The sequence below is a fragment of the Sminthopsis crassicaudata genome, chromosome 5, assembly GCF_048593235.1.
Source record: "Sminthopsis crassicaudata isolate SCR6 chromosome 5, ASM4859323v1, whole genome shotgun sequence".
Taxonomy (NCBI): Eukaryota; Metazoa; Chordata; class Mammalia; order Dasyuromorphia; family Dasyuridae; genus Sminthopsis; species Sminthopsis crassicaudata.
Genome location: NC_133621.1, coordinates 289,849,187 through 289,874,616, shown reverse-complemented (window position 1 = coordinate 289,874,616; position 25,430 = coordinate 289,849,187). Strand labels below are relative to the sequence as shown.

Genomic DNA, 25,430 nt, shown 5'->3' with positions numbered 1-25,430 from the left:
GTTTTCTTCCTGGGCTGATTGATACACAAGGTTGGAAAACATTATCTTTCTGCTCTTCCATGTGCCATCTATGTATTCTTGAGCAAATTTAATAAAAAAAGATATTATTTGGGATTCAGTTTCCTCTGGCACTAAGTTCATGGCTCAGAAATGGAAAGATTATCCTGAGAGATTGCCTAGAAAAGAACTCAGGATTCTCACCCACTCATCAGTGCCCCAATATGGTACTTGGAGCTGTCTTCTCCACGGGGATGGGTAGCTCCTGGAGGAAGGAAGGAGAGAAAGGGGTGGGAAGGAAGAGAAGCTGTGATAGGGCAGGTGTGGGAAGTGGGGGATAAGTAAGGGCAGAAATAGGGGGGAGGAGTAGCCGAGATGGGGAAAAGGGGGAGAGGCTGGGGCTTGGCCTTCTGCGTCAGGACAACGCCTCCCCCTCCCACAGAGTTGAAATACCTTTGCCCTGGGCTGTCCCAGCAAAGCTGGTCTCCTCTGGCTCTAGTTCCTAGAAGCCCTGACTTTGCCTTGGAGGAGGAGCAATCATGTCCACTGCCTCTGTGGGCTGTATCGGGTTTGAGAGGAGAAGTTCGGTGAGCATAACTCTGGGACTCCCCTATTTATTCCCAACATTCCCAGGCAGCTTTGTTTATCCCATGGAAGAATTGAGACAGATTACTCTGATTATTCCCAGGTTAGACCCTATCTAAAAGGAAAGTGAATTTCATTTGAAAGAGAAATTATTACCAGTTTGAAGGATTGGACAAGGCGTAGTAAGATCTGAAATGGGTTTATAGTTTAGGGTTTGGATTAGAAAGTGGGAGGGCTTTCCAGAGAGAGGGACTATGGTGAGCAAAAGTTTGTAGGTGGGAAATTATAGAGGATCAGGGAAATTGGCCAATTTGTTGGGAGTATTACCGGATTGGAAAAGTAAGGTTGTGACAGATTATTTGGAGGCCTTGAATGATGAACAGTTGGAAGCCATTGAAGAATTTTGAGCAGAATAACATGAAAAGATCTTTGCATAACGATCATCCCTGAAAGCAATGTGATTGATGATTTAGAAGCAGGAAAGTGGCTAGCGTAGGGAACAAATGTTGTGAAGGATTAATTTATGGAAATTCATAACTCGAAAAGGACATGAGAGGTAAGGAAAAGGAAAGAGTCAAAAGTAATTCTGAAGGTGATTTTTTTGTTTTTTTTTTTTAAAGATAGGGCATGAGAACTGATTTCCACTGAAAGAAAGGATGAGATCACAAGGAGGATTTATTTAGGGAATATAGACTTGGCTTTGAATATGACCAGCTTGAGGTAAAGGGAGGGGAATACTTATGGACGTGAGCCAGTAGGTAGTTAACAATATGGGCCTAGAGCAAAGGAACACTGTAATAACATGAAATAAAAAATGAAGAGTTCAAATCTCAGCCCTGCTGAGTCATCTTGGGCAAGTCACTTAATGGGTCTTAATATCCTTATCTGAATGGGGCCTTTTACAGTTCTAAAAGTCGAATCTTTGCTGGCAGATCTTCCTTCCATGATGTTTCCCACTGTCCCAAGCTAGGTCCTTGTAAAATAAAACTTGGTTTTCCATGTAAAATAAGTTTTGCCCTAATGGTCAGCAATAGCCATGAAATCCTTTATTGGCTATTGTATTTTAAATAGTTTTTATTTACCAGATATATGCATGGGTAATTTTACAACATTAACAATTACCAAACCTTTTGTTCTAATTTTTTCCCTCCTTTCCCCTCCCCCCAGATGGCAGGTTGACCAATACATGTTCAATATGTTAAAGTATAAATTTATAAATTAAATACAATATATGTATACATGTCCAAACAGTTGTTTTGCTGAACAAAAAGAATCAGACTTTGAAATAGTGTACAATTAGCCTGTGAAGGAAATCCAAAATGCAGGCAGACAAAAATAGAGGGATTGGGAATTCTATGTAGTGGTTCATAGTAATCTCCCAGAGTTCATAGGTATCTCCCAGAGATCTTTCGCTGAGTGTAGCTAGTTCAGTTCATTACTGCTCTATTGGAATTGATTTGGTTCATCTCATTGTTGAAGAGTCACGTCCATCAGGATTGATCATCATATAGTATTGTTGTTGAAGTATATAATGATCTCCTTGTCCTGCTCATTTCACTCAGTATCAGTTCATATAAGTCTCTCCAGGCCTTTCTGAAATCATCCTGCTGGTCATTTCTTACAGGTCAATAATATTCCATAATATTCATATACCACAATTTATTCAGCCATTCTCCAATTGGTGGGTATCCATTTAGTTTCCAGTTTCTGGCCACTACGAAAAGGGCTGCCACAAACATTTTTGCACATGTGGGTCCCTTTCCCTTCTTTAAGATCTCTTTGGGATACAAGCCTAGTAGTAACACTGCTGGATCAAAGGGTATGCACAGTTGGATAACTTTTTGAGCACAGTTCCAAATTGCTCTCCAGAATGGCTGGATGTATTCACAGTTTCACCAACAATGTATCAGTGTCCCTGTTTTCCCACATTCCCTCCAACATTGGGTATTATCTTTCCCTGTCATTCTAGCCAATCTGACAGGTGTGTAGTGGTACCTCAGAGTTGGCTTAATTTGCCTTTCTCTGATTAATAATGACTTGGAGCATCTTTTCATATGGCTAGAAATAGTTTCAATTTCTTCATCTGAGAATTGTCTGTTCATATCTTTTGACCAATTATCAATTGGAGAATGGCTTGATTTCTTATAAATTAGAGTCAATTCTGTATATATTTTGGAAATGAGGCCTTTATCAGAACCTTTGATGGTAAAAATAGGAAACTTATCCTCTTAAAGCACCCATCTGATCATGTTCACTGTCCTGCTCAAGAATTTTCTATGGTTCTCTTTTACCTTTAAAGTAAAATACAGATTGGGTATTTGAAGTCTTTCCCATTCTGGCTGTAGGCAATCTTTCCAAGTTTTTGTTCTGTTGCTCCCTCTTGCATATTCTGTGTTTTAATTAAAATGATCCACTTGTTTTCACCCTATACTTTTGCCTTCTTATGGGCTTTCCTTCAGCCCAGGCTTTTCAGCTCTTGGAATCAATACTTGGCTCAAATATTACTTACTATCTTAATTCTCTCTAGGAATGAGTGCCTTCCCACCTTGAAATTACTTCCCATATAGTTTGTCCTCTCACCATCCCCAACAAAAACCCGATGTGATACCTTGTCATGTTCTGGCCATAGGCTTGAAAGTTGTTGCCATGACATCCCCTGCTCCAGTCGAACTTAAGCTCCCTAAGGAGGGCGAGGTACTACAGTAGATACAGCACTGGTCCTGGAGTCAGGAGGACCTGAGTCCAAATTCAACTTCAGATACTTTATATTTACAAACTATATGATCCTGGACAAGTCTGATTGCTTAAAAAAAAAAGAAGAAAAAAAAAGAGAGGGGAGAATGAGAGAGACAGAGACAGAGACAGAGACAGAGAGGGACAGAGAGAAAGAGAGAGAGAGAGAGAGAGAGAGAGAGAGAGAGAGAGAGAGAGAGAGAGAGAGAGAGAGAGAGAGAAAGAAGAGAGAAAGAGACAGACAGACAGACAGAGATAGACAGAGAGACAGAAAGAGAGAGACAGAGAGACAAAGAGACAGAGAGACAGAGAGAGAGACAGACAGACAGACAGAGACCAACACAGAGAGAGAGAGAGACAGAGAGAGACAGAGAGAGACAGAGAGAGACAGAGAATGTAAGCTCCCTCAGAACAGCTAGGTGGTACAATAGATAGAACATTTCTGGTGAGGAGCCATGCAGAGGCTTAACGACCAAAGGGAAGCCCACAGTTCTGCACTCAAAATTAGCAGAGCTTTCTAGCTGGCCCAGAGGGGGAAGAGTCTACCAGAATTTCTTCTTGTTTGGACCCAAACCCAGAAGGAATTGGAGAGCTCAGACCAGGAGGAACAACACGAAGACTTTGCCCTGGATCAAACCACTTACAGGTCCCCAGGGGACATAATGGATGGAGTGGTGGTCTTGGATATTTACTAGCTATGCAACTCTGAAGTCATTTGACCCCATTTGCCTCACTTTTAACTTCTGTAAAATGAGTTGGAGAAGGAAATAGCAAGACTTTCTAGCTTGATGATCCTGGACAAGTCACTTTAAACTGATTGCCTCAGTTTCCTCATCAGTAAAATGAACTGGAGAAGAAAATGGCAAACCATTCCAGTATCTCTGCCAAGAAACTTTAAATGAAGTCATGGGGAGTTGAGCTTGACTGGAAAAGTGACTAATCTTTAAGAGAAAGTTGACTGTGACCACTTAGATGTAGAGGGCACGGAAAGGTCCCAAGGCAGGAGCTCAGCAGCTGAGGGTTATGCCCTCGAGAGCATATTGTCTTGTAAAGGAAGGCCAGATTTCAGTCTAAGATATTATCACCTTCACAACCCCTAGCCTGGTCAGCTCTGCCTCAAGACATGGATTGGAGTCTGCTGCTTCCTTCCTATGTGGCTTTAGTTGATCTCTTTGGATCTCAGTAACTCAGATAAAATGAGGGACTGGACTAGAGGATTGTTAAAGGCTAGATCTTTATCTAAGATCATATTATCTTATGAAGAAAGATCTTTCTGACTCCCTTCTTAGCACTCTAACCTCAAAACTGTGTGGCTTCAGCTCGATATGAATATTGTTGTTGCTGTTATGATGATGAAGAAGATGATTGTGGTGAAGATGATGATGACAGTGGGAGTGATGGTGATGAAGAAGGAGGAGGAGGAGAAGGAAGGAGGAGGAGGAGGAGGAGGAGGAAAAGGAGGAGGAGGAGGAGGAGGAAAAGAAGGAGGAGGAGGAGGAGGAGGAGAAGGAGGAGGAGAAGAAGAAGAAGAAGAAGAAGAAGAAGAAGAAGAAGAAGAAGAAGAAGAAGAAGAAGAAGAAGAAGAAGAAGAAGAAGAAGAAGAAGAAGAAGAAGAAGAAGAAGAAGAAGAAGAAGAAGAAGAAGAAGAAGAAGAAGAAGAAGATGATAGTTGATAGAGACTCAGAGAAGTTGTGTTGATTCACCCAGAATCACAGAGCCAGTATGTGGTGAGGCAGCTCTTACTGATTCTCAGACCTCTATACATGGTGTGATTAAATATAATTGTTCCCTTATGGAAACTGCTATTTGTTTATGTCCTAATGTTCCTTCTACAAAAACTATTTTGCTTCACATCTGAATGTCATAGTCCAAATATACATATGATAAGTGCACTTGCTCATAGTCTCCAAGGCCTTGAGAAAAGGAATGACTTAGTAGGTTTTGGACCAAAGCAATTTAACAGTCTTATTTTTTTGTTTAACTCCATAGGAAACTAGCTACATTGGTGATAACACTAACCAGAATGGTGCAATATCCCTGATTTTTTCTCTCAAAGAAGAAGTTGGGGCTCTGGCCAAAGTCTTACGTCTATTTGAGGTAAGAACTCTGCAGATTTTTGTTTTGTTTTTGACATTGACCATGAACACAGCAAACATCTTAGCTGGAAGATACATTCTAATTTTTTTTAAAAATTGATGTTGTTTTTATTTTTAACTACATCTCATTCCCTAACCAATGAGCTTTTTCTTGTGTGTATATATATATATATTTTTTTTTTTGATATATAGATATAGATATATAAATATAGAAAAAAAAAGGAATCTAATTCAGGAAAACCAATGAACCCATCAGATTTTCCAGTGTTTGTGATAGTCTCCTTTCTACCTTTACAAAAAGGGAGAGAGGAAAATTTTCTTTCTTCCTTAGGGACAAGTTTGGTCATGACCAACATTTGGTTAAATAATTCAATTGTGTTTTCTTGTACTTCATTGACATTGAGGTAGTCATTTTGTATATTTGTTCCTGGATCTATTTCTTTCACTCAATTTCAGTTCATAAATAACTTTCCATAATTCTATAAATTCTTCACAATCATTATTTTTATGGGGTGAAGAGTAACTTTCTCATGTACCACAATTTGTTTAGCCATTCCCCAATGGGCATTTTTTTTTGTTTTGTTTTTCACATTTTTTTCTGCCACAAAATTGTTGCTATGATTATTTTAGTGCATTTGCAACTTGCTTTTCTATCTTCAACTCTTTTGAGTATATGCCCAGCACTAAGATCTCTAGGCCAAAATGTATGACAATTTTGTTGTTACTTTTATACAAAAATTCCCAGCTGCTCCCTAGGATAATTATACCAAGTCATAGCTCTACCAACTGAGTAGTAGTGTGCCTGTCTCTCCCCAATCCTTGCGGCATTCTACTAAGAGTTTTTCCAATTTAGAGTTTTTCTGAACTTTCTAGCAGAATTCTCCCAAAATATAATGTGCTACCTTATAAAAGGATGAGTTCCCTGGCACTGAAAGTGTTCAGAGAGTGGTTGATCAATTTGTTTGTTAGGAATAGAACAGTTCAGATTATAAGGGACTCTCTGAGGTTCTTTCTTACTGAAACTGTATGATTCTGAGTTTACAGATCATTAATAATGGGTTTTTCTTTTTTCCTTCCTTTTATTCTGAAATGAATTAATAATTTTCAAAACATTATTAAATTAATTAGTTAGCTATGCTTATTTTAGCTTTTTTTAAAAATATTTTTGAGGATAGTTAACAATAATGAAATCCAAAGAGTATAGCACATGGACAAGACTCCAAGAAAGAGATGACCCTCAGGTTTATCTTACTAACTCCCAAATTGAAGGTAGTCATCTCTGTGCAAAAAAAAAAAAAAAAAAAAAAAAAAAAAAAGAATGACTCTTTTGGTGACCTAGAAAGAATACAGATTAATTTGACCAATAAATAAATCAGTTCATCAAAAATAAGGAATCAAGGATGGATTCTTTTAGAATTCTCTTTTAGGCCCATATAATGTGGATAATTGGAGTGGGATGTTGATGGAAGAGAATATTTAGTGAGGATCATCTCACTCTTTCCACCTTCCAATGGACTTCCAAAATAGGTTTATAAAGAGAGCTGTGATCGTTGGGAGCCTTCTAAAGCATCTGTAGTGTCAGTGTTGGGATTTGAATCCAGTTCCTCTGAGCATACATCCATTCTGCTATATATTATATTACAGGAGATAAATTTTCAGGATTCTAGGCCAACTGGCAGAATTTCAAAGGAATGACAAGCTGGGCCACTGACTCCAAAACCACATGGTCATATTGTCCATATTATTCTGCAATGGCTTAATATTTTGAACCAATTCTAAAATCTTAATGTTTCAATACTAATGTTGTTTGGGGGTTTATTTTATTTTATTTATCAAATTACTATTTGATAGACTCATTTCTAGAAGGACTCAGTTTACTATTTTGCTTTTAAGGGAGAAAAAACAACTCAAGATCAAATGAAAATAAATTTTGTTGAAAGAGGTTTGAATTTTCGAAAGATTGTTTTTGTGGGAAATGGCTATGGGTGTCTTTTCCCAGCCCATTTTAGTATCAGCCACAAAGTGTTTTGTCCTCCCATCATTTGTTTGTTTCTTCTTTTAGGAGAATGATGTAAACCTGACTCATATTGAATCTAGACCTTCTCTTCTAAACAAAGATGAGTATGAGTTCTTTACTAACCTGGACAATCGAAGTGTCCCTGCTCTTGATGACCTCATCAAGAGCTTGAGACATGACATTGGCGCCACTGTTCATGAGCTTTCCCGGGACAAGAAGAAAGATACAGGTGAGATTCTTTTGTATTTCATAAGACCATGAAGTCCTACCTAATAATGACCGATTTTTTGAGACTCATTTTCTTAAAAAAGCTCTTGCTATTTTTTTCAGCAGAGTATTTCTTTTTCTTCTTTTTTGATGTTACTATTTTCAAGGAGACTTTATAATGCAATAGAAAGAGCACTAGATTTGGAGTCAGAGAATCTGGATTTGTATCCTGATTCTGCTATTTACTACCTGTGTGACTTTGGACAAGTCATAACCCTCCCTAACTCTCAGTTTCCTCATCTGTAAAAAATGGAGAGTTTTTGTACCAGATGACTTTTTTTGTGTCTTCCAGCTCTAAATTAATTTCATTTCCAGATTTTCATTTATTGACTAATCAACAAGCATTTATTAAGCACCTATTGTGTACCAGGTCTTGTGCTTGGAGCTAGGAATATAAGTACAAAGCATGAAACATTTTTTTTTTCTCTCAAGAAGCTTCCATTTCAATGAGGAAAAATTCAAGAATTTATAAACCGAATCTCTCCAACATCTTCATGCTATTTTATTAAATCTTAAAAACAAAGAAAAAGAAAGAAGGAAGCTGAAATTTATTTTAGTTTAAAAGAGCAATAAGACTTTGAGGATACCCTGTCTAGAATTATATGCACATAAAAATAATAGTAGCATTACATATTTCACTATATTATATATGGGAGAACTAAGTGATTCAGTGGATGGAATGCTGGCCCTGGAGTCAGAAGGACCTAAGTTCAAATCCAGCCTCAGACATTCATTAGCTGTGTCATAATGGGCAGTTCACTCAATCTTGTTTGCCTCACTTTCCTCATTTGCCAGATAAACTGGAGAGGGAAATGGTAAAACATTCCAATATCTTTGCCAAGAAAACCCCAAATGTAGTCACAAAGAGTCAGACATTGCCGAAATGACTAAATAACAACAGAGATAATAGAGTGACCACATAAGAGGTGTAGTGATATTGAGTGATACTTCCTTAGAATGGCTCTCCTCATCCCTCCCTCAACTGAAATGCTAAATAATAAAGACAATTCCACAAGCATTCATTAAGTGCTTACTATATACAAGGAACTAAAAGTTGACATTAAGAAGTAGTACTGGAGAAGTGAAATGAGGAAATCTTAGGACATAAACTCGGGGCAGCTAGGTGGCTTTAGAGGATAGAGCACCAGCCCTGAAGTCAGGAGGACCTGAGTTCAAGTCCAGCCTCAGATACTTAATGCTTCTTAGCTTTGTGACCCTGGGCAAGTCAAAAAAAGGGGGGGGGGAGTACATTATCTCCTTTGATCTTCATAACAATAGCTATTAGATTGTGAACACTTTTTGTATCCCCAAGGTTGAGCATAGTGCCAGGTACCTAAAAAAAACAATCGTCAAAGAGACTCATTCATTAGCTTTTAACTTTTCCAAGATATAACTAAAACTTAATTCAAGTTTTAGGTCACCAAGTCCAATATTCTTTTTGTAACTAAATGGCTGGAGCTTAGAGGCTCAAAGCAATGTTGTATTTCAGGGATCAAAAATCAATTCAACTTTTTTTCTCCTAGTTCCATCTCTAAATCTAAGCTGTTTCTCAGTAAAGACTTAATGAGACCATGAAGACTTGAATCAAAAGACAGTAGAATCAAAGATGTACAGATTTAGATCTTGGAAAAGATCTCAGAGGGCATCTGTTCCAATCCTCTCATTTTATAGAAGAGTAATTGAGTCTCAGAGAAAGGAAAGTGACTTTTTTCAAGGTCACATAGATTATAAATGGCAAGCTGGCCTGTTAACTTAATTCCTCACTCCAAATCTAGCTCTCCTCCCCTTCTCCCAAGACCCACAAGGTTGAAATCACTGTTTTAATACACTATACAGGGAGAAGACAAATCTCTCACAATGTGACTTTGTATTGCTTTATTCCTTTTCTGTGGATCCATGAGACGTTATGATACAGCTAATTATATAGCTTTCTAAAAATATACCCCATAGGAGCAGAAATTTAAAGCTGGAGATCATTTAATCTGGGGGTTCTCAATTTCTGTGTGTCCGTCATAGACCTCTTTGGCAGCTGGGTGAAATTTATGAACCCTTTCTCAGAATAAAGTTTTTAAGTTAATAAAAATAAAATAATAACAATAAAAAATAAAATAATAAAAATTAAAAAAAATAAAATGCAAGGAATAAAAAGGAAATTAATTGCATTAAAATAAAATTCCTAGAATTTTTTAAAGGCTTATAGATCCTGGGTTAGGTATGATTTGGTCTAAACTTTTGGTTCTCTTCCTTTCCAATCTCTCATATTAAAGATGAGGAAATTGACTAACCCAGAGGTTAAGTGACTTGCTTTACAGGTAGTCAACAGCAGGATGGGGAATCCAATGTGGGTTCTTGGGCTCCCCCTTTCTGTGTTCTTTCCATTTAATTGCTGCTTCCTCTGAAAAGAATGGCTAAGGCAAGGAGATGAATTCCTTGGTGACTGGCAGTTGCTACTTCATTGCCTTAGGGTGGTTGGACAGATATTAAAAGGCTTTGAGCTACGTAGGGGGGAGATGAGGGGGAAGGGTTCAGGTCTTTGGGAGATAGGATGCAGCAATGCCTGGTAAGATCAAGCTCCAACTTGGTTCTTTTCTCCTCTGTCAAAGCTCTTGGCTGGATCCCTGATGACTTCCATGCCCCAGTTGCCTGGCCACCTGCTCTTAACTGGAGCCCCAGGCCAGGAAGTACAAAGGGCCCCGTCTCATCAAATAGCTGTTCTGGCTCTGGCTGGAGCAGGTGGAGTCTGGGACTGACCAGAACACTTGAGCAGGAAATCAAGACAAATGACAAGCAGCCAGTCTCCAGGGGAGCCCAGGAAGGTGTTATGCGATGGAGGGTCTTTTGAAGTGGGGAGGAGGAAGGAAGAAAAAGAAGGGAGGAAGTCTGTTTAAAGAGAACAAGATGAGTGGGTAAAGAATTATATTTGTAACAGCACTTGTCTCTATAACCACAGGGAGCCAGCAGATACACGGCTACTTATTTCATATAAGTTAGAACTAAAAGGAGATCATTTTGTAGAGTTGTCTTAGGTTACAAAAGAGGGAACTGAGCTTAGGATATGGAGCCATTTTGAGCTTTTGTATATATTGTGTATATATATATATACATATATATATACATATATATATAAATATAAATATTATATATATATATATATAATTTGATATAAGACATTAGATAAAGTTTTGGGGCAGTGTGACAGGAATTAAGGGGAGCACAGCCTACTCTCTTAGAAAGAATGCTGGATTAAACACTGAGTTCGGACCCCAGCTCTGTCATTAGCTTTGTGACCTTGGACAAGTAATTTTACCTTTCTAGTCTTCAATTTTCTAATCTGTAAAATTAAGGTGTTGGTCTCAAGGATCTTGAATATATCTTCCAGCTCTCAATCTTATTATCCCTAACGAGTGAGAGGAAGACCTTTCCATTCTTTTCTGTCATTTACTTTGCCCCCAGCTCAGTGTTCAATTCTATCTACATAAACGGGCAAACTTCCTCTGAGAACCCAAGAATCTCACATTTTAACCACACGGGTTGTCAATAAATAGATCAATACATTATCCATACAAGGAGTTAGAAGGTAAATTTAAAGAAAAAGGTTCTGTTACAAACAAAGACTTAATATACATCAGTTGTGGCAGTTGCCTTGTGGGAAGTTTCCTCTCCATAGGTCTGGACCAAAAATAAAACAAATAAAAATAGCTCACATTTCTTCAGCTCATTGTCTCATTTGATCTTTGCAAATATGATGTGAGGTCGATACAGCAGATGGAATGATCCCTATTTGGCAACCATAAATCCAACATTTTTTTTAATCAGTTTTTTCTGCCAGCATAGCTTATATTTCCTAAAACTAATTTCATTTATAGTTTCATAAAATTGAAAAGCAGCAACTAACAGAATCATAGAGATAAAGCTAGGAGCAACCTCAGAGCACCATCCCCTTCGTCAACAGATGAGTAAACTGAAAAGCAGCATTACAAGAGACCTACCTGAGGTTGAAGAGGTAGGCAGTGAGAAGTAGAATCAGAATTTGAACTCAGGGTCACACAATTATTTGCCTCAATTTCCTCATCTGGACAATGGGTATAATAGTAATACCTTTTTCCTATTGTTGTTAAGAGGATTAAATGGCATCATATTTGTAAAGGACTTTGCAAGCTTTAAAGTTTTATATAAATGTTACTAATATTATAATTAGAATCCCAATCTCTGCAAAGAAGGGAACGGGATGCCATTTTTATCCATTGTGTGTATTATTTTCCTGGTTCTACATATTTCACTTTTCATCTATTTTTATAATACTTCTCAAGATTCTCTGAGTTCTTCTTTTACACAGCACAAAACAATGTAAGCTCTTTGACTAAATGCACTATTTCACTTTTTCCCTTGTAACTCTTTCTAGCACATAGTAGGAACTTCATAAATGACTATCAAAGGATTAATCACATTGATGTACTTTACTTTGTATTGCCATTCCCCAGTGGCAATTCCTAGCACAATAGTCCTGGTATATGATGGTTGGTAAATTGTTGATTACTTGATATATTAATGGATATCAAAATTTTGCGAATTTTTTTTTTTGCTCATCAGAAATGGCTACTTATGAATACTTTTGGTACATATATGACCTTCTTTCTTTGACCTTCCTGATCTAGAAAGCAGCAGTTCTTAACTTGAAGTTTGTGAAGTTGTTGTTGTTGTTTTCTAAAAACAAATTACTTAGAAAATTGTATTCCAATATAAATGCTTCACTTAATATGTTCTTTTTTTACCTTTAAAAAACATTATTCTAAGAAGGGATCTGTCGCTTTTGTTAGACTGCCAAAAGGGGCTACAGTGCAAACGCAGTTAAGAATCTTTGTTCTAGGTGTAGGATTCCAGATAATTTAGCAGGTATTGAGCTGGGGAGGGAAGTTTTATTCTGAATAAGGAACTTTCTTGAGATATTTGAAAAGTTGCTATTTGCAGAGCTCAAGAACAAGATCATTTCTCTCCAAAGAGAATGAGACAAGTCTCAATTGATGATTCCTCTTCCAGTTAAAATGCCCATTAAATCCAGAACTCAGAAGCAGGGCCTGGAGTGTGTTTAACTGGATGCCACGAATCCCTCAAGTCAGTTAAGCTGGCCCAGCCTGCATTCTGTCCCCTCAATGGTTCAAAGGACCATATGGATGATAGAAAATGAAAAGTTTAGGTTTTTAATTGCCAAAGTTCCCCGCCCCCAAACCCGCTTAAGCCAGGTTAATTACAGCAACATGTTAAAGAAGCCTCAACCTTCTCCATGCATCCTTGAGAGGCCGACATGAGTTTAATAGGATTTGGACCCTGAGAGGCTTTGAATCCTTGAGGTCCTTCTCCCCCTGCCTCTTCTTCCCTGATGATCTAAAATCCTTCCTCAAAACAACATAAAAGAGCATTAATATCTTCTATCAACCCATCTCTTAATCCTCTTACCTATCCCTTTGAAAGCTCTCCATGACATTGCATTGAGGTGGGGGGTGGGCAGTGTGGGGAGGGGGACATTCCAACATGGAGACAGTTTACAGAGACCAGGAGAAAAACAGACAAGGCATTGTGCCTGGAAATAGATTTATAATCTTAGATTTGGAAGGAGATTTATGTTTGGAATGATTTTCTGAGGCCAAATGGACTTGAGCTGGGAAGGAGGTTGCTAAGGCTGGGATGATGAAAAGGGGGCTTAGTGGGGTGTCAGGCCTGGGTCCAGAATAATAGGATGTTCTGGACTGGGAGGTGAGGAAATCAAAAAGGCAGAATTTTCTAGGAGGGGAGAATAGGTTGTTCTGCTGCTTCCTTTGCACCAGGCCAAAATGCAGAAGGGATATTTTAGGAAGTAATTTAATATTTCATAAATAACAAAACAGACCCACAGGGTTGATGTCACTTGCTGAAGTCACCCGAATTTGTAAGCCATGGATAGATAAGTTGCCATTTTGGGTGTTGTGATAAATAGGGAAGATGAGCTGACTTTAACTGGGGCAAAGAGAAGCTGTTTTGAATTGGAGAATTAAATTCAGAAGGAACTTAGAAGCTATGATATCATAGATCAGGGCTGTAGGGAATCTCAAAGTCCAATTAGTCTCGTTCTATCATTTGACAAATAGGAAACAGATTTAGGAAAGGATTTACCCAAAGGGAATGAATGTCAGAGGCAGAATTTGAATCCAGGTCTACTTCCATAATCGGGTTAGGCAAAATGCCTTATCTATCTTTCTCTTGGTCTCTGTGATCTGTCTTGAAGTTAGAATTTCCCCTCCCCACCCTGATCACCTGTCCCCTCAATGTAACATCACGTGGAATATTCAAATTCTGCCATTAATCAGCTGTTTGACCCTAGATCCCATTGATCCAAGTCACTTTCCAAAGACCCAATTTCTTCATATGAGATCTGCAAGATTGCTTTCATCTTTAAATTCAGCATCCCGTGATTAAACTCAGACTAGTTTACTGGGTCCCCAGAATATGACTATTGCTCCTTTTCTCAGAGTCCCATGAGTAAATGGAATATCTTTCTAGACATTAGAAACCGGTGTATTCTCTCTTATAGCAATACACTTGTTGCTACTTCCCATCAATGAACTGACTAGCTTTTACAAATGGATATTTCCTGAGAAGCTACAGCAAGGAGTGAAGTTCAGAATAGCTTCCCAAATCAGGGCCGCCATCTTCCCTCTCCCCACCTATTCAATCCTTCGGGAAAGTGGATTTAATGCAAAACATTTCTTTGGAGCCTTTTTTTCCTTCTTAAAGTCCTTATGAAGTCTACTGGAAATGGCTTAGCTAATAGTTCTCTCTCTTGCTGATAGGACTTGGTATCTCTGTTGTCAGTCTGTCTCCAGCTTATAGCAATCATAAATGAACAGGCTACAGTTATAGTACAAATGAGAAATGGATCCCCATGTATGGAGAAAATAATGTGATGGAGTCTTACCACTTTCACTAGTAAATCTACTAAATCCAGTCTGCCAGTGGAATTTATTTAGTTTTATTCTTTCAAACTCATTGGTGACCTAATGGTATATTTAAATAATTTATTTATTATTAGAAATAAGCATCTCATCAGAGGCAGCTAGAGTGCTGGGGCTGGAGATAAGAAGTTCTGGTTTCAGATGGGACTGCTAAGAGTATCTATGTCATAGGTTATTGTGAGGATCAAATCAGATAATATTTGTAAAGTGCTTAGCACAGTGCACATTTAATAAATGTGTGATCCTTCCCACTTTTCCTGTTCTTAATACATTTATAATTATTTTGCATTATAGAATTCACTTGAACCTCATCATTAAAATTAAATACTAATTATTTAACAAACTAGAGAAATCTTATGTTTTAATGCTTATTACTCTAATTTATCTATAATTAAATGTTAAAATTACTGAATAAAGGCAACTTGTATAAACATATCACCTATGTACATATAGTATATGAAAATACATGCAATAACAAACATAAAAACATTTATAATTATTTACAATATTTTGTCAGTGACTAATGTTACAATTGAGCCGTCTCAAATTCTCAATATAGTGATTCCTCCTTACTTTTCTGAAAACTTAGTCTTACTCCATTCAGTTCATTCTACATATTAATTGTAGTCTTTGAAAAATTTTAAATCTCATTATTTCTCTTTAAATGAGTCTTTTTTATTTGTTTCCATGTCAACAATCCCAGGAAAGTCTTTCACTTTCTCTCAAGCTCTTCATTGAATTCTCTTGTTTTTTTTTTTTTTTTTTTTTTTTTTTTTCTTATCAAAACACTAGAGACAATTCTGATAAGGAAGAACTTTCACCTCCCATTCTTTTCCTTCCTCATCCATAGATTCTCAAGAACTACAGATCAAATGCCCCTATTCTCCAGGGGAAACTGTTCACATTAAGTCATTTTCTAAAAAAAAAACCTAAAGCAAGATATTTCTGAGTTGACTTTTTGAACTTCTTACATAAATGGCTTTTTCTTAAACATTTCATCTATCTCCTTTTCAGTATCCTTGTCTGTAAAATAAAGCTAATAATACAAGAACCCAGCATGGTTGTTGTTGAAGAACAAATGAGATAATATATGTAAAATATAAACCTTTAGAGCACTACATAATTTTTTTTTGTTACTATGATTTTCATCTTCCTCCTTTTCATCATTCTTGTTATTATTATTACTTGACATTTATTTACTAAGTCTTTAAAAGTTTCCAGGCACTGTGCTAAGAGCTGATAGACATATAAAACAAGGGTTACATTTATTTATGCAACACTTTTTTTCTCCACTGTCTCATCACTCACCCTCTCACTCCAAAATCCTTTACTACCTGACATGTCCTCATTGCTCTATTGAAAAATTTTCTTTCCGAGACCAAGGACAATCTCCTTCTCATAAAATCCAGGAGTCTTCTTTGAGTCTTCATCTGCCTTTATCTTTTGGCTGAATCTGACAATGTTGATCATCCTTTCCTTTTTGATAATCTCTTGTAATCGGTGACACTTTTCTCTCCTGGTTCTTTTTCCCTTTCCCCATTTTCTGATCTTACTTTTTTTGGTGGCTTTTTATTTTGAACTTCCTATTTCTTATATACCCTAAAGTTCCACTTTCTTTTCTTCTGACTATACTTTTTTCTTTGGCAGTTTTCATGAATATTAAATTCATGATTGGATTTAGTGATGGTCTCATCACATCAAAACAATGTCCAAGTTTATATGTTTAATAATGTATGTTCTAATTCCTCCCCAGAGCACCAGATCCACATTTCCAAATATTTGTCTCTGATTCTAGTTCAGAAGTTACTTTCTTATCATATCTCAGTGATTCCTAATTCTCACTTCTCTGATTACTACAATTTGGGATTTCTGTTTGTGTAAGAGTAGAGCTAAAAGATTCCTGAGCACCATCCCATTTATGAACCAGGTTTGAAAGCTTGTAGTCTTTCACCTTTCGGTTTACATTCTCACTTATGTTGTAGTTTACTTGTGTATACAATAAGATTTTAAGCTCCTTGAGAGCAAGGCCTGTGGCTTTTTCATCTTTATATCTTTTACTCTTTTATACCATTTTCATATAATGTAGTAAAGTATTGGACACAGGTTTGGAGTAGAACATTTTTTTTTTACTTTTTAAAGTTTCTTTTTCTTCTTTTTCCTTTCTTTTTTTAAATAATAGCTTTTTGTTTTCAAAATATATGCAAAAATAGTTTTTCCTTGAATGTTTATCCTTGAAAAATCTTGTGTTCCAAATTTTTCTCCCTTCCTTCCCTCTGACAACAAGTAATCTGATATATGTTAACATATGTAATTCTTCTATACATATTTTCACACTTATCCTGCTGCCCAAGAAAAATCAGATCAAAAAGGAAAAAAATGAGAACAAAAAAAGGCAAACAACAACAAAAAAGGTGAAAATATTATGTTGTGACTCACATTCAGTGATTTACATTCTTTCTGGATGCAGATTGGGAACACATATCTTTAAAAAGTACTTTTACATGCATTATTTTATTTGTGAAAGAAGTTGACACAGAAATGGGTATTTGGAATCATAGGAAATCCTATATTTTTCCATGTGAATTTTTCTGTGAAGGAGAACAATTGTGAAGTTTCCAACCTGGTTCATAAATGAAGGAACTTTTAATCCTTCCCTTATTTAAACAGAAATCCTAAACTATTATGAATCTATTTTTAGAAGGATGGTTTCTGAGCATTTAGAAAATGAAACGGTGATTACAGAAAACCATCAAGAAGTAAGTTATCCCAGACTTAACTTTATTTCCTTTTTTTCAGGGTTCTTAGATGGATAAGTGGGAGGAGTAATACTGATGTGGTTTTTCCTAAATTTTGGCAAGGCAGTTGACAATATTCTTGATAGCTGGCTGGACAAGATAGAGATGTTGGTTACATGATCATATTCTTAGGTGCACTATCCAAAACTGGCTGCATGGATGGACTTAAAAAGTAGTGATTAGTTGATTAATGCCAACTTGACAAGAGATATCTTGTGAAGTAATCACAGGTCAGTCCTTGACCTTGTTTTTTCCCAACATGTTTATCAACGACTTTGATGAGGTACAGATGGTGTATTTTTCAAATTGTCCAAACAGAGTCAATACATCTGATATCACAGTCGGGATCTAATGAAATCTCAACAGGCTAAAATGATGAGTCAAATCAAGTGAGAGGAAATTTACAGAATCTTTGAATCACAGAATTTCAGAGTTCAAAGAGATCCTAGTATTTGTCTAGTTAAAGTGATATCTAAAAAAATAAAATGACCTCTATAGTACATGTGACAAGTAGACATGTGACTGTTCTTTGATGCTCTCCAATGAGGGTATTCCAAGGAAGACTATTCTACTTTGGGATACCTCTAGGGGTGTGAGATCTGGGAAGGGAAAACATATGAAATGCCTGCCTTCTAGAAGACCCTGAACTAAATACATTAGTTAGGATATTTATGGAGATGGCAAGCCTAAATTTGCTTTCTGGGCCCTAATTGGGTTTAGGATTCTGGTACTAGTCCTTCAAATATCTAAAGCTAGCTATCATGGTTCCTCTAAATCTTCTTTAAAATTCTCATTTTTTTTCAGCTTATCCTCATTAAACATGAACTTGAGGTCTTTTGCCTAGAAATTCTTCATCCTATGAATGTCATTCCTAAAATGTGGCCCCAAAAGAAATACAAAATAAGGACAAATGTAAAATCATATACAGTAATAATAGCTAACATTCATATAGCTCTTTAAGATTTACAAAAAAAGAAAGTTGAAAAAAGCATGTCTTTTGATCCTTATAACAATATGAGGAGGTAGCATGCAATTATCATTCCTTTTTTACAGTTTAGGAAACTGAGGCAAACAGAGCTTAAGTGACACCCAGGGTCACATAATTTGTAATATCTAGGGCTGAATTTGAACTCGAATCTTCTTTATTCTAGACCTACATTCTGTCTATTATGCCACATAGCTATCTCTGATTAAGATTTAGAGCTGGAAAGGTTCTTAAACCCTAACTAACCAACCATTTCCACTACTTTATTTTATAGATTCTAAACAATGCACCATGTGCTAAAGAAAGAAATAATATTTATAAGGAAGTTTAAGGTTTGACAATCACTTCTCCACATAGCAACTGCCATTTTCCACAGTCACATTGCAAGAAAATACACACATACATACGCACAGACAATTACTTATTCAAAGTTTATTTTGTAGACTTTGCAGGTCACTAACTCCATCAGTTCTTTCTTTTTTTTTTCCTCTAGGTCTTTTCTCTATGTCTATTGTCTAGCCATGATACCTATCAAACCAATATTGGCCTTTTTGAATTGCCATTCAAGTATATCCCTGACAAATAGTAGACATTTAATAGTGATGGCTCTTTTGTGCTAATCCTCTCATTTTGCAGATGAGAAATCTAAAGCTCAAATTGGTTAAACTACTTGTCTAAGGTCAAATAGATAGTAAACTTAATTCATGTCTTCTGACTCCAAATTCCTCACTCTTTCCAATGTTCCATGCTGATCTCTAGATCATAGGATTTTTAGACCTGGACCATTGTGCTACCTAAACCATATAAAAATGTAATTGGTAAATATTTAACATTGTTATTGATCAGTTGTTTCATCTGTGCCTTATTCTTCATGATCCCATTTAGAGTTTTTTTTGGCAAATATACCAGTGTAATTTGCTATTTCCTTCTTCAGCTCATTTTACAGATGAGGAAACTGAGGCAAACAGAATTCAGTGACTTGCCCAGAGTCACACAACTAATAAGTGTCTGTAGTTGGATTTGAACTCATTAAAATTAATCTTCCTGACTCCATACCCAACATTCTGTCCAATGTGCCACTAGCTTCTTCAAAATTAGACAATGTTAATATGTGGCTTTCTTAGGGATCCTTATATATAGCAAGTTTCTATTTGAATTTGGAACCAAAGCTATAGAGGATCTTTAAAATTCTAGAACTTATGGTCAATCTCAGTATGTATTCCCGGTGCAAAATGGCGGGTCACAGAGAGGATTCTAAGAGAGATATAGTCTCCGGAACAAAGATGGTGGCAGACCCTAGTTAGACCATATCTGAATTACTGTGATCAATTTTGGATACCATGTTTTTAGAAAGGCCTTTAACAAATTTATCCAGGATAGGGAGACAACAAAACCTGCTCTTTGGGACCAGCTGTAGTACCTGGGAGATCCTAGGGCTGGAGGGAAAAGGCAATTGAACGGACAAGGCAGATGCAGGGACAAAGCGATAGTGACAAAGAGGCAAGGAGCAAAGATGGCATTTGAACCCAGGTCCTCTGACTACAAATCTCTTTCTACTTATGCTGCATTTCCTACAAGTCACATGAATGATGTGCTTTTTTATACCTCTAACACAGAATAAATCTCCATGCTATCTCTTTGGGGAAAAAAAATCTTGTGATTTTCCCATGCTCATCCCTTTTTAATAATAATATCTATACTTATATAGCTCCTATTGCGTGGAAACAGTATATCTTTAAATGCTTTACTATTATCATTTCATTTGATCCTCCCAACAACCCTGGGAGATAAGTTCCCATTGTTTTAAATAGTCCATTTTTTAAAGATAAGAAAACTGAGATAAAGGGAGAGGAAGTGATTTTCCCAGGATTGCACAGCTAATAGGTGTCTGAGGCTGAATTTGAATTCAGGTCTTTTTAACTTCAGTTAAACACTTCATCTGCTTGCACATGTACAAAGATGATGATATTATAATGAAAACAACAATAGTAATAACTATAATAGATAGTTTTTCTACAACATTTAAGATTTGCAAAATGCTTCACATGTACAATCTTTTTTTGAGCTACCCCTTGTTTGGTCAACAAGGAAACTCAGGTGCACAGAGCTGGAATGACTTTTCCAAAGTCACACTGCTACTTATTGGCAAAACTGGTATAAAGCTTTAGGTTTCCCATTTCCTTGTATTTCCTTCTTTCCATTGCTCCATTTGTTTGTTGCTGTTTAAATATCGTCAACATAGACAAGACCTCAGACTCTTAAAATGGCAGTCACTTAGCTGTTTTTCAAATACTTGGAACAAAATGAAGTTGTGCTATCTAAGCTCCCTCCGGAGTTTAAATAACAATGGAGAAGCCACCCAGTGGGTCAGTCTGCCCCTTGGGGACTGGAGAGGGTCTGGCTCTCTCTACACAATGATGCCCTTCATGATAGCTTTGGGAGGCCCATTGACACAGAGGAGACATCCAGGAGCCCCGGGTAGAGAGAATTAAAATGTTATTCTATTTCAGTCCAATGAAATGGAGGATTTATTGCTTTTACTAGACAGGCTAGAGGCAAAGGTTATGGAGTAGTTGGGGGCAGGGGAGAGGGTGTAAGAGGTGGGTCAGGCTGGTTAGTGTTGGCTAGGACTATCGGGGGCTGGTTAGAATGCAACCAACTTGGACCTTGATCTGCTCTAGATTTAATAAGCCTGAAGGTGACCTTGATTGCACAGAGTCAGGAAGATTTCTTTTTGGGGACATTGGGCACAAGCTCTTCCAGCTGACCCTACATGAATGGGACCGAAAAGTGAGTGTCCAGGGCCAACCTTTAAATGCCTTTGCTCTTCTTAGTGCCAAATCAATATTTATTAATTATCAGCCCGCCTGGGCTCTTTGTTACTTTACAGAGACCCTCTGTTGCCTGAGCCTGGGGTGGTCACTCATTAACTCGGGAATAGGGAGCCAGCCAGACTGGGGAATCGGGCCCAGGGAAGACCTATGGACCAAGAAACCATTTAAAAAAATCATTAATGAGCTAATTTAATTTGATGAGCTAATTTTTCTTTTTTTAAAGTAATTGGCTAGGAAGTTGCTGAGGTCAGTCTCAATAGCAGTGTTAAGGCTAAAAGAGGACAAGGGCTAAATTCCTTAGGAGAGGAGGAATTTGGGCACCAAATTGGAAAATTGACAAAATGTTAAAAATTCCATCTCTCTCTCTTGTCCCAGAAAAAAAGAAAAACTCTATTGGGGGTATTTGAAGTTACCCCAGAGGATTTGCCTTAAATTATTGAGAACCTCAAGCTCAGAGTATCCCTGTGAGGAGGGCTTACCTATATTTTCTATTGTTGGGACCAGTCTGAGATAAAACTGGGAAGAAGAAATGAATGGAAAGAGTATTAGTTTGGAAGTCTAGAATTCTGGGTTCTCTGGTACCTAACCTACCACTGGAAGCCCAGTAAATCACTTGTTCCAGACCACATAATAGGTGGGCAACCTTGGGGAAAACTAGTGTGAGTTTTCCAAGTCTCATTTTCTTCATCTGTCAAATGGGTATAATATAGGCTTTCTTTTATAGTGCTCAAATGTGATGATAACATTGAAAGTGCTTAGAAAAAATGTTAAATATAAGTAAAAATATATAAGGTATTATCACTGAGTTTGTGTTGATGTTTTGGTTTGTGATTTTATTGGTTTAACTCATCTGATTAAATAACACATTCTTGGTTCCCTAGATTGTATGTTTCAGAGACAGAATTTGAACCTGTCTTTCTAATTTCAATGCCTCTCATTGATACTTTATGCTTTGTTTCCTTTTTTTTTGCCATTGGTATATCCTTTAGGGCCCAGTACTTTCATCCTGTCCAAAGCCCTCTACTTCCACATCTCAGATGAAAATAACATTTTAATTCTCTCTATCCAGGGCTCCTGGATGCTCCCTCTGAATTAATAGGCCTCCAAAAACCATCATGAAAAACATCATTGTGTAAACTGAGTCAGACCCTCTTCAGTCCCCAAGAGGTAGAGTGGCTCACTGGATGGCTTCTTTGTTAAACTTTAAAGGAAGCTTAGATAACTCAACTTCATTTTGTCCCAAGTACATGAAAAAGAGCTAAGTGTCTGCCATTTAAAGAGTGTCTAAGGCCTTGCTGATATGACATTATTTGTGAGTGAACAAGCAATATGGCGTGATGGAAAGAAAGTAAATATAAGGAATTGGTAAACTTAGAGCTTAATGCCAGTTAGTTGCTAGGTAGGGTGTATGATTGTAAGAAAGTCTTTTCAGTCCTATTTACCTCAGTTTCCTCAAGACTTCATATGGGATTTCCATAGCAGAGACTGGAATGGTTTGCCATTTCCTTCTTTAGCTCATTATACAGATGAGGAAACTGAGGAAATGGTGCTAAATGGCTTGTTCAGAGTCACACAGTTAGTATTTTAAGATTGCATTTGAACTCATGAAGATGAGTCTTCTTGACCTCAAGAGATGGCCTTTTTCTACTGTGCTACCTTGCTGTCTCCATTGTCCAAACAGGGATTGATAAAACGGTATACGTAAAGCATTCTGCAAACCTTAAAGTGTTACATAAAAGCTATTTTCTTCTTATTATTATTGTTATTATCATTACATCTGCCCTTTATATCTGACTTGATTCTTGTGTATGAATGACACAAATGCATCAAACCCTGGTCCTGAAGTTGGAATATTCTATGCTTCCAACTTCTCCCCATTCTCAACTCAAAATTATCTGGTCTGTGATTCTTTTGCTCAGAGTCCTATTTTCTAAGTTGACAACTTATTAATTAAAACAAACGAACAAAAAAGAGCTACAGTGATGCTGATTATAACGGAAAACACTAGCCCACATTACTTATTCCCTCCCATATAAGGGAAACTTTAAGAGGCGCTGTCTTTATATATTATCTTAAATCTAAGTATCATTTCTCTAGGGGAGCCAACTAAGTGGTGCAGGATAGGGTGACAGGTACAGAGTTAGGAAGACTCATCTTTCTGGCCTTAGTTCCTAGCTATTTGACCCTAGACAAGTCACTTAATCCTGTTTGCCTCAGTTTCCTCATTTGTAAAACAAGCTGAAAAAGGAAATGGCAAACCATTCTGTCATGTCTGCCAAGAAAATCCCAAATGGGGTCACTAAGAGCTGGATTTGACTGAATAACTACAATCTCATTGAATCAAATGTTGGCTGAGACTCATGACAAAGATGTTACTAACTAAGTTGGGAATAAAGAAGGTAGAGTGACTAGGAAAAAGGAAAGAAATACTTTTGCTTAATCTCTGTAGTCTGGATTGCATTTTGTGGTCCTTTTCTGAACTATTTGAAAAATTTCCTTTTTTTTTTTTTTTTTTTTTTTTTTTTAGCAAGTTAATTGACAGACATTTATTAGGCACTTACCATGTACATGGGAATCTGGTTTATGCTGAGGATACAAATATAAATGTGAAACTGTCCATGCCCTCAGGGAGCTTACATCATATAGTCAGGATACAACAAACCATCACAGGCTCACAAAGGCCCCCTCTTATTTCTCCTTTCCCTTCCTTGGGTTGCAATATTGCCCTCTGAAAATGGGGGTAATAATAATAACATGTTTATATGGCTTCAAAGTTTTCAAGCTGTTTCATATTTATAATTTCATTAGTTTTTCACAGCCAGTCTGGCAGAAATCATGTATATATCATTATCCTATTTTATAGGTTTGGAAACTGAAATTTAAAGCAGTCAAATCTTTTAGCTAGATTAAAACAACCCATGTCAGAGGTAAGATTTGAATGCAAGTCTTTCCTCATTTCAGATTCTGCTTTAACAACCTGGATGAGATAATCTCAAAGATCCCCTCCAGATCGAAAATAAAAATTGTGTTGGATTTTCACTCACAATTTTGAGCCTAGCTCCTTCTTTCCTACTTTCTTTTGCTGCCATCTAATGTTCTTTTGGGGAACAACAAACAGACCATTGAAATGAGCAAGGGGACAAATTTTCCCCCTGCTTTTTTCAGGAGAGAGCATAGATCATTTATGGATCTAGAGTGGGGAGGAAACCCATACCCCATTTAGGCTGACTCCCTCTTTTTACAGATGAGGAAACTGAGACACAGGGACATTAAATGAGCTACCCAAGGTCATCTAGAATATGAACTGCACAGACAGGGATCTTTCTGCTACATATATTCTTAAAGAATTCTCTTGCTCTTGATTTTTAAAATCCTCCTCTTTGTTAAGAAGAGACATTTCCTAAACTTACAATCCATCAGAGCAGAAAGCCATTTTCAATATCAATGAACGAAATCTTTCATTTTACAGAAAAGAAAAAGAAGCCTCCAAGAAAAGATATGATTTGGCCAAAATTACACACATAATAAGTAGCAAAGTGGGGAGGCTGAAATATAGTCGAGTCTTGATTTCTGGTCTAATGACCTTGTTAATATTAAAGTCTATCTTTTAAAAGTTAATTAAAAATTTTTGGCTGGGCAATTGGGGTATACCCAGAGTTATACCACTATTGTCAAGTGACCAAGGCTGGATTTGAACCCAGATCCTCAAATGCTTCATTTAATTTAACAAGTATCTGTTAAATGCCACCTATGTGCCAGTTGCCATGTTGGGTGTTGAGATATACACAACAAAGACAGTCTCTGTCCTTGGCTTGGTAAGAGTTGTATCAAGGGATTCACCACAGCAGCAAGGATTTAATGTAAGAAAACCTGAGTTTATATCCTTCTCTAACTAGGGTAGCTAGGTGGTGTAATGGATAGAGCATCAAACCTGGAATCAGGAAGACCTGAGTTCAAAGATACTTCTTTTTTTAGTTGTATTTTATTTTTTTTCCCCCAGTTTCTTGTCACAAAAAATTTTAGCATTCATTTTAGAAGATTTTGAGTTTCAAATTTTTCTCTCTCCTTCCTTGCTTCTCTCTTCCAAAGGTGGTAGGCAGTTTGATGTAGTTTATACATGGGCTAACGTAGAAAA

At 37.0% G+C, this 25,430-nt stretch overlaps 1 protein-coding gene across 1 annotated transcript in view; it reads left to right on the top strand.

Annotated features, from left to right (window-relative positions):
• Positions 1–415: 415 nt before the first annotated feature.
• Positions 416–25,430, top strand: part of PAH (phenylalanine hydroxylase) — a 71,318-nt gene continuing 46,303 nt past the window's right edge. The window contains 3 exon segments of the mRNA XM_074271412.1: positions 416–584; positions 5,305–5,412; positions 7,474–7,657. Coding sequence (XP_074127513.1) covers positions 537–584; positions 5,305–5,412; positions 7,474–7,657 — 340 coding nt within the window. The 5' untranslated portion in view covers positions 416–536.